The sequence below is a fragment of the Trachymyrmex cornetzi genome, unplaced genomic scaffold (genome assembly GCF_001594075.2).
Source record: "Trachymyrmex cornetzi isolate Tcor2-1 unplaced genomic scaffold, Tcor1.1 scaffold475, whole genome shotgun sequence".
In the NCBI taxonomy this organism is placed as follows: Eukaryota; Metazoa; Arthropoda; class Insecta; order Hymenoptera; family Formicidae; genus Trachymyrmex; species Trachymyrmex cornetzi.
This window is the reverse complement of record NW_017299563.1, coordinates 181,198-191,555: the sequence shown is the minus strand read 5'-3', so window position 1 is coordinate 191,555 and position 10,358 is coordinate 181,198. Positions and strand designations below refer to the sequence as shown.

Genomic DNA, 10,358 nt, shown 5'->3' with positions numbered 1-10,358 from the left:
TATATAAAATTTTTGTTTATACAGCAATTTTAAATGTTTTTTTTCTTTTTAGATAATAAAGAAAAGATATCTGCAGTGTGTGATTACAAAGAATTCGATGAGACTTTGTTAATGCAATCAACGATTGTAAAAGATCTTCAGGACAAGAGAGGAATTTATGCTTATCAAGCTACAGCCTATAAGGAATATATTAAAAAGTTATCCGTAAAGAATCCTTGTTGCCCGTTATGTCATAGAAATTTTGAGAAGCAGAATAACGTTACAGATTTAATAAAAGAAATCGAAAGCGATATAATACGTAACCAACCCGGTCGTTTAAAATCATGTGAACAAGAATTAAAAATACAACAGGAAAAATACGACAATATGTTGCAATTGAAACCTATTGTCGAAAAAGTCATTCAGTGTGAAGAAAATGACTTGAAAATATTAGAGTAAGTGATCCCTTAATTGTATATTATATTAATTGGACTCTGATTCTGAAGTTATTTTAATATATTTAATATTTATATTTATTTTTTTCGCTTGTAGAGAAAAGTTAAAAAAGACACAGAACAGTGTGGCGCAGTCAAAAATGGCTGTTAAGAATCTAGAAGCGTCAAAGACGGAACCTGAGAAAAAATTATTGCTATATAAAAATATGATTGGCGATATTAAATTCTGGGATCGATGCATAGACGAGATACAGCAATTGAAAGGAGCAGTTAATAACTTGGAAACTCAAATGACCATTTCTGGTAGTTATTTTGATTGAATTTATTTTAATATTTATGTTATTTCGATAATTATTTCCATATATAGTTATTAATTAGTGTTCTTTCCTACAGGAATTAAGACTGCAAGAACTATGGAAGAAGCGCAAGCACAGCGAGAATCTTTGAGAAAATCCCTTAGAGAAACTTGTAATCATATTGATGCATTGCAACTCAAATTGACCAAGCATAACGAAAAACTGCAGGACGCTCGAGCGAAGTATAACGAGTTACACGAGAAGGAATTAAAAATACAGTCTGATATGCAGAAATTGAAACATTTGAAGGACAAGCAGGGTGATTTGTACACACGAGAAATTACTGTAGGAGAAACGGTGGAGAAACTGCGGAAGGATTTAGCACATGCTGAGTCTGAATTAGATTCCAAAAGTCAGCAATTGGAAAAGACCAAAGTTTGTATTTTATAATATTTTTGAACAAGGCAATTGACAATAAAATGAATACGAGACTATCCTATGCGATCCACGATTATTTGAAATGCAAATGTAAACATAAAGATGCTGAGGCGTTCCTTTTTTTTACAGGTAAAGAACTGGCAAAAGCAAGAAGCTGATAGAAAATCGATGTCCGAAAGTGCTAGACGTTTGTCTGATTTGCATAAAATATTAGATGAGATCAATTCTTTTATTAGTAGTAACGTACTCGAGAAACTCGCGAGTTATGAACGCGAGATTGAGACTTACAATAATTCGCTAACGGAACTTATGAACAAGAAAAACGATGTAGAGCAAACTGTAAGCAAGTTGAAGGAGGACATTGCCTCTCAAGAAATTGGAAAACGAGAGTTACTCGATAATATGTCGTTACGTAAAATTAAGGAAACACTAGAAACCCTGAAAGAACAATACAAAGAATTGAATGAAAAATTGAAAAATATGGATTATAAAGAGATGATGAAGAAATGGGATCAATTAGAAAACGACAAGCAAGCATTGCTTCGGCAAGTAAGTAAGAAGAAAAAGAGAAGAGAAGGAAAATTAGAGGATGGCGAAAAAAGGAAGGAGTGAATAAATGACTGAGTAAATGATTGTGAATATGTGACATATCCTTATATATTATATATTTACACTTATTCTTCGCCATAATATGAATATGTGACATACATAAAGTATTATATGTCCTTTTTTCTCGCAAATTTTTGTTAAGACTATTGCCATGCATTTAAAACTATGATTTGTGTCCAAACTCTTATTGGAATGTCTCTAGTGCGACTAAACTAAGTCGAAAAGTCTTCTACATTTTGCAATTTTTACAATAGTTAACGAGATATTCATTTCTAAAGCTCGCGTATTTGTCGATTTTTAGAAGGCTTATGAGCGTACTACTAAATGCATGCACGTAGCAAAATATGACCACTCAGCGCGGGGAATTGTTTTCTATCGCCAATATTGTGTGTAACTATTGCCGCTTGTAGTAAACTTCCTGCACGCTTAGTAATCATGATGGATGGACGTGCATTTAGCAGTATAGTCGGGCGGATACGCGTTTATTTAACAATCTTTAAAATTGATATTTCATGAACTATTGTGAAAATGATAAAATAGTACAAGATTTGGTTTAGTCTATTTATCTGCAAACGAATATTGTCCTAAATATTTTGGGACATCTACCTATAATGTACTTTTAAAATTCATATATTGAATTATTAATTAATAATTTGGTCTCGATATATGGTGTTTCTAGAGGAATGTCGCTTTAGGAACTCAGGAAGAGTTGGAAAGAATAATTAAACAGTACACGCAGGAATTACGGAAAGAGGAATATCGATTAGCTCGTCGAAATTACACCAATAAGTGTATTGAATTAACGGTAAAATATTATATCGTATATAATTAAACATGCTAATTGATGGTTTCAAGCAACAAATTTGACTTGCGCAGTTCTTTTTACTAGGTTCAAGAAGATGCTATAGCTAATTTGAAAGCTTACAATAAAATATTGGATACCGCAATGATCGAATATCACGAGGAGCGTATGTCGACGGTCAATAAGATAATGAAGAAGTTGTGGAAGCACGTTTATAAAGGTACGGACACAAGCAGCATAGAGATTTGCACGGAACCTACGGATGGTGTAGGCAGCAATAGAAGAAGCTATAACTACAAACTGATTCAAACTAAGCATGGCTGTAAAATGGATATGAAAGGACGTTGCAGTGCTGGACAGAAGGTATGCGTGTCGGTCAATTAGCACACGTAATCAGTGAAACGCATATTTAACATCTGAATTTTTCGTAGGTATTAGCGTCGATAATTATAAGACTCGCTTTGGCAGAAACGTTCTGCAAGAATTGCGGCATTCTCGCGTTAGACGAACCAACAACAAATTTGGACGAAGACAATGCCAATAGCTTAGCAGATATGCTAACTAAGTATGCATATATTTCTAAAGCGTAAAATAGTGATCGAATAATTATAAATAATTTAATTAAATGTGTGTTGCAGGGTGGTCGAGTTACGATCGAAACATCAAAAGAATTTCCAGTTGATTATAATCAGCCATGATGAAAAGTTCCTACAAAAGCTTGCTGATTTGAATAATCACAAGCAATTCCACGAACTTTATCGCAAACACAAGTACGTTATATAATATGTTCCTTATAAGAAATAAGACTATTTGATATAATGAATTGAATTCTTTCATAGTGGGATGACTACGGTAAAAATCTCTGATTTTAACGAGCATATGGATTCTCTTTTGCACGTTAAAAGTGAAGATGAATCTGATGAAGAGCAACGTCCTATACAATCGACCAGTGGTTTGGGTAGAGATACATCAAATAAGAAAAGATATAATTTGGATAACATTGATGAAGATAACAGACCACCAGCTAAAAAAAGATATTGTTTCACTGAATAATTAAAAATACACGTTTTGTTTTTGTATCAAACACTTATTTTCTAACTATATAATATATATACACATTTATGTATCTTTTAACGTATGTATATATATTATTTTTTTATAATGTTCCTATGATTGTTACAGTATATTTTCATAAGATGTTAGTGTGTGTATTCTTATAAAAAAAGTATATGGATAAAAAAGAAAAAGTTACATGTTGAAAATACCTCAAGTAATATGATAAGAAAATGACAATTATTTTATAACTACCTCGAGGGAAGGAAGGTATAGTATTCGTTATTAATAAATTTCATTTTTAGATTTAAGATGTGTTATATAATTCCTGTGTATCATCTTTAAATATTGATCTTTTAAATTAATATCAATATTTATAGTACAATTATGATTGCTATATGTAAAATTTCAAGAGTTGATAATAAGTAAAGAAAGCAATAGGTAAATTTGGAATAAAATGTGATACATGAAACTGCTTGAGAAACATGAACGGTCGAAAAAAATTTCCAACATTCCTTCATTATGTCCCACAATATCGATCATTAAAAGAAGAGTTACAAATTTTTTTCTAATTGACAAATTTATATCATAAATGTAATAGAAATATTTACAAGATGCCATTGAAAATATCTGCTGTTTTTATGTACCCATAACTTTAAACATTTTTTAATAATATTATCTCTTTTTATTTCTATATAAATTGTCGCATGAATAATACCCGACTCTCTACAATTAGAGTGTCTCGAAAGGAATATCATTAGGGACGTTAAAAAGCATCAAGTTTCCAACTTGGGACCACCAATTGAGGCAGGAGAATCGGTCGAACGTGTAACGAGAATCAATCGGAAAGTCGGCTGCGGGCATTTCGGTATTGTCTCTCTCCGGCGAGTCTCGATGACCGCTATAGTTAACGAGTTATCGCGAATCGAGTGCCTGGGGGAGGGAACCGACATCGTAATAGGCTGCCGCTGCTGCTGCTCGGCTAGTCGTAACGTCATAATAGAATAGCGATGTTAGTAATACCATCGCCGCGACTGGAGGCAACCGGCCGGGCGATTGACTGGCCCGGCGCGGCATACCGAGTCTAACCAATTTGCATCGCATTGTGTACTCGTTACGGCTTCCATCTGCGCCCGCACTCGCATGCATACATCATCGAGGCGGAGGCGGCGACGTTGAGGCCCTTGGATCTTCTTTCATTAGTGTTTCCTCCGTCTCCGCGTAACGAATATTAACATTTTTTAATTATTCACTGAAGGACAAAAAATTTTTTGCTCAAGTAACAACTCAGAATATATAGGTGTTTCTTGTAGTTTTCGATGCGTTTCGAGGGATTTCAACCTCGTGCAAATAATATTTTTATCTTTTTTACAAATCTTATTTTTAGGAAGTAAACAATCATCAATTTATTAACAGAAAATAAAATAGATTGTATATTTCTTAAAATTATTTTACCAAAAAAAGATGTGTAATAATTAAAATATATTAAATAATACAAAGTGTCTTATTAGACTGTAATGTTACTATACAATCGGAAATAAAGGCTCTAAATAATGAAGCTGGATCTTTTTAGTGTTGAAATAATTCTGTGTGAATTTATATACATCCCACAAACTGCGTGCCGAATTTATTTTCAGTCTTGAAACGCAATTCTAATAGAATTACAATAGTAATATCACAAATTAAATTGACAAGCAATTTAATTATTGTGATGCTAATAGACATCTAGATTGATCTTAATATTTTGATGCTGATAAGCATTCTATGAATAATTGTATTGCGAAAAACATTACCTTGGCCGAGAATTGAATCTCCCGAATATAACAAAATATATTATCTTAATAATAAGTGAAAATGAAAAATTATATTATTTGGATGTACAAAAACTTGATGTTACTTTCATTTATAAATTCGGATTCAACGCATCAAAAACTATAAGAAACACCAATATAACTGTTCTAATTAATTATTTTATCAAAATATATTATTTTGTTACTTTTTTCGATATTTTAATTAATGCATTATGCTTACATCCCTGCTGAAAAAAATCATGTCACAACGTTACATGATGAAATCGTGTAATTAAAACATGTAAATCACGTAACGGATTGTTCCAAATCAGTACGTGATTTTTTAAAATAATGTAATTTGAAAATCACTTGATATTATGAATAACTTCGTCCATCGTGTGATATTATAGTTATCGAATTTTAAAGAATTGAATGATAGAAATAAAAGAAAAAAGAACATGTGACTTTTCAAAATACGTAATTTTAAAATCACGTACTGATTTGGAGCAATCCGTTACGACGTTATATGATTTACATGTTTATAATTACATGATTTCATCATGCAACTATGTGACGTGATTTTTTTTAGTAGAGATTTCTTTTGTGAAATATAATTTCAAGAAAATTATTAAATGTTTGTTTTTAATTTAAAATATCAATTTTTGAAAAAGGATTGTCTGGAGATCGCTCCAAGAATTAAAAGAAGAGAAGAGAAACAAGATATTTTCGTTGTACAAAATAAAAGTTGACTTCAGATTGATCTAATTTCAGGTGGAGTATTCTGCATTTAAATTAATGCATCGGAGGGTTTGCGTTTCGACGCAGCTGTAGCGATTGTCGAAAAGCGAGAGATGGCATCGCCGCGCCGTTGCGCTTTGCGCTGCAGGACGTATCCCGACGGCGAAACTGAACGCCGCACCGTTCCAGCAATCAGCGCCCTGGGAGAGCCGTGGAAACCGCGGAAACCCCCAACTCTATTATCGTTTCTGGCATCGTTATCGTTATTAGCCGCTCCATCGCCTGGCTATCCTACATCGGAGAGAGCGAAACTACTCCGACGCGTTTTCGTTGTGAAGGCCCACAAATCGATATATGTATGTATATTATAAATATATGTGTATAATATCTCTATATCGTTTAACGTAATATAAATTTAATATATTTAATATTAAATTTTATATTATATTTAATATTATAGATAGTATTATATACATATATACATGTATTTAATATAAAATTATATACGTATACATATAAAACTAATATATTAAATAACGTATATATTAAAAATACATGGGTCTTGAGTGTCTCAAACTTTTTGACACATCGCTTGTGGACAGATACAGCGGAAGTTGAATAGAAAATTCCTCTACATTTTATAAGAGTTTCGCAATTTTTTTTTTAATAAATACAATAAGAAGGCTCAAATTAATTAACAATTTCAAATAAAAAGAGAGGCTACGAGCCAACACTGGATATCAGATACTAAAGTTTACTAATAAATTGTAGATCATGTACAAAAACAAACGTTGCAACTTATCATTAATTATTATCAATGTTAAAATTTTAACAGAAAATTAAAGTCTGCTTAATCATATAAAAATATCCGCTAATAATATGCCAAATAAAACCAATCGTGTTCAGACATACTTGAATGAAACTGCCAAACTTGTTGTAATAATACTGTTCTTAACGCTTAGTTGGACGATGTAATCGTTCTCGCATAGATAATGAATGCGTTGAAAAACCTTATAGTGGACTGCAATCGTAAGCTCGCCTATATTCGTCACACATCGATCATTGGACGAAATAACTGTTTTTAATTTATAGTCAACTGTATATTCGTTGATATTAATTACGCGTAATTTTTATCTTTACTTCCTAAAGTAAAACGAAAATGTTTTCAGCTTTGAATAAAAAAAGATATGTATTAAAAATTAATAAAAATATTCTTTACATAAAGTCAAGTTGCAATTAGCTATAATTTCCATACCATTAAAAGATGTTATAACTGGAGCTCTTTTTTTTTAAATACAAAATAAACGATTATTGATACTCGAATGTCTAAACGTCTAAACATCAAATGACATAAAAGATCGAGCCTGTTCAAGATGGAAGGGGTAATGCTGTTTGAAAGGAGAAAGAGAATCAGGAAGAAAGAATAGTAGTGTTAGGAAGGGAATTATTTTTTTTAGTTATTCAATAAGCAGAATGTCTAAAATCAACACGTGAAACAACTTTAAGATATCTTTAAGAGAGTTCTTCAGGAAACATCTTTAAGATATTTCATAAAGAACTTTTTTTGAAAAATGTCTTAAAGTTATCTTATGCGTCGATTTTATCCGCTTATTCAGCAATCTTTAGAAATCAATATCTCGTTAACTATGATTGTGAAAATTGCAAAATAGAGGACTTTTCGACTCAGCATGTAGTCTGATCTATCTGCCAACAAGGTGTACGTTAAAAAGTTCGGGACACCCTGTATAGAGAAGACGAATCGAAATGTTTCGCAGTTCTTTACACGTTTCTCTCATCTTGTCAACTCGGATCCCACTGATCCAGCATCCCTTTAATAATTTTCTTCAATACTATTATTTCAGATATTGTCACGATCCACTATAATGATTTTTTCAGCTATTTCCATCTTATTTTCGCCCTTTTTTTTACGAATTATACAATCTCTGCGCGATATATTTCGAATCAACGCTGATCGCAATGTGATTACGCATTCTTGATATAGATTCGATTGCGATATTCGTTAGTGATAATCACGATTGATACTGTTACTCTATCGATACGCCGCGCCGTGTGATTCGCGGTCGGACTATCTCGAGCAATTGATGCACAGAAACGTAACGAGAGGACGGTTCTCTCCCCTGGCCTTCATCTCTGATCCGCTTTGATCCCTTTCTCACTCCGATCCCTCGGTGAGGAGGGTGGGGACAAGCGGGGAATTTCCGTCCGCGCCCCCTCTTCAAAATATCAACTAAACGATAACCATATTTATTATTCATTCGGCCGCCTCGTTCCTCCCTTCTCCTGCCGCGTCCCCAATTTTACGAAGTAGTTTCTCAAAGAATTCCGCGGAGCGGTCTGCATCGCCCATGAGACAGCACGGTTGGGCGTGTATAGGGCGAAAAATGCTTCGATCGGCGATAAAAGGGCTCTCGGTTTCGTGAGATTATCATATCCGATATGATATCCTCAGGAAAAAAAATTATATGGATATAATCATTCATACGTAAGATGCGTTACAAAAAATATAAGATTATAAATTACAGTATCGGGGCTTATTCGCCTAACAGTTGTGAAACTCTAATCGGAAGCACCACTAATAATATGAAGCTGATAATTAGAAATCGTCGCACGTAGTTACGAGTTTTTCCCAGGTGCGTTTACATGTTATAAGAATAATAATAAAAATATATCGGCAAGATCGCGCGATTGGGAAAGATTTGTACGCGAATAGCGTACATTCATCGGCGAAAAAATAAAGAAGCGCGGGAGTATACGTATAGGTATAGCGTAATCGATGTGAGAGCGAAGTGTACGCGCTATTTCGGCGGAAATCGAGTTTGAAGCAATCCCCAACAGACAATGAGCGAAAAAGAAAGACATCCGACAGATCGGATTATCGAGATTAATGTGAAATGCACTGAGTTTGCGTCCGCGCACCGATCTTCCCTCGCGTCGAAGATTGCAGGCACACTCATAATTTGGTTCAACGATATCAATTACTCTCTTCTTGCAAAGCCCTATACAGAATTTCCATTTGATTCCGATTCAAGACGCGCAATGAGATTCACGTAATATATCTGTCCTCGCGATACATTTCTGAGACCAGAATTTATCTGTAAAGTTTAATCGTACATTGAATTACGATAATATTATATATCGAAGAAATAATGAAATAATCCCATTATGAGTTAAAATTTATTACAATTTGTGTATAATTTATATATATAATGTTAAATTATATATATAAATATAATAATGTAATTTATAATTTAATTAATTATAATTAGCATTATAATACAATTAAATTTAATTAAATTTAATATTTCAATTTCAAATTTATTGGAGGAAAGTCGCTGATATTGACATAGGTCTCCTAAAGTGGCACCCTCTTATTTCTCAGAAACTAACTATTGCACTTTATTAATACTAATAAAATCTCATGATCTGTTTAAGAAGTACAAACTCATAATTCATATATTTGTGGCTTATTTCTATACCAAATCAACTAAAAATCAATTCTATGAATCAGAGAAGAAAATTCTTACGGTGTTCTTTTGCAAATTGCGTAATTAAAATAATAGTGACTGTATTATTGATAATATTATATCATTTTAAATGTTTATAGTTTTATAAATTAGTTTTCTTTACAGAATAGGATATATCCTTATTTATAGAATAGGAATGTTGGTATTATTGCCTACTATGTCAGTTTTGGAGCCCATTTTGACGCTCATTTTTGTATAACTTACGAAAAACTTAATTATTGCAAAATTGCAAACAGTATTATAAAAATTGCTTATACTATATTTGATAGAAGATACTTTTTACTTTGTATTTATGTTTTTGAAGTTGTATTTTTACCTTTTAAGAAATATTGTCTAAAAACAATGTGGTATGTCGATATCGGTGACCTTCCTCTATAATTATCAATATTTTAAACAAACTTTTTGAGCCATATTAACGTTAACGTTCGTAGTACGCTGCCTTGTCTAAAATATTTCATATTTTTTCCGGTTTATTTAATTTTAGATATTTAGCAACGTGTCAATCTAAATTCAATAAGTAAATGGCGAAGTCAATATCGATGACATCGCTCACGATCTCCCGATGTAATTTCGCTCTCGTCCTCATCCTTCACGGCCTTGTTACTCCTCGTGCGTTACATCCTCCCCGAGATCAGACGCGCCACTTTTCTTTT

The 10,358-nt window shown here is 32.7% G+C and overlaps 1 protein-coding gene across 2 annotated transcripts in view; it reads left to right on the top strand.

Moving 5' to 3' along the window:
* rad50 (DNA repair protein rad50) overlaps positions 1–3,658 on the top strand; it is an 11,213-nt gene extending 7,555 nt beyond the window's left edge. Inside the window, exons 9-17 of one of the 2 annotated variants that reach the window (XM_018513796.1) lie at positions 53–434; positions 532–737; positions 828–1,165; positions 1,298–1,717; positions 2,457–2,582; positions 2,667–2,942; positions 3,011–3,144; positions 3,218–3,349; positions 3,419–3,658. In XM_018513796.1, coding sequence (XP_018369298.1) covers positions 53–434; positions 532–737; positions 828–1,165; positions 1,298–1,717; positions 2,457–2,582; positions 2,667–2,942; positions 3,011–3,144; positions 3,218–3,349; positions 3,419–3,632 — 2,228 coding nt within the window. In that variant the 3' untranslated portion in view covers positions 3,633–3,658. The remainder of the gene's footprint in view (positions 1–52; positions 435–531; positions 738–827; positions 1,166–1,297; positions 1,718–2,456; positions 2,583–2,666; positions 2,943–3,010; positions 3,145–3,217; positions 3,350–3,418) is intronic. The other variant, XM_018513795.1, reaches the window with a different exon arrangement.
* The last annotated feature ends 6,700 nt before the right edge of the window (positions 3,659–10,358 follow it).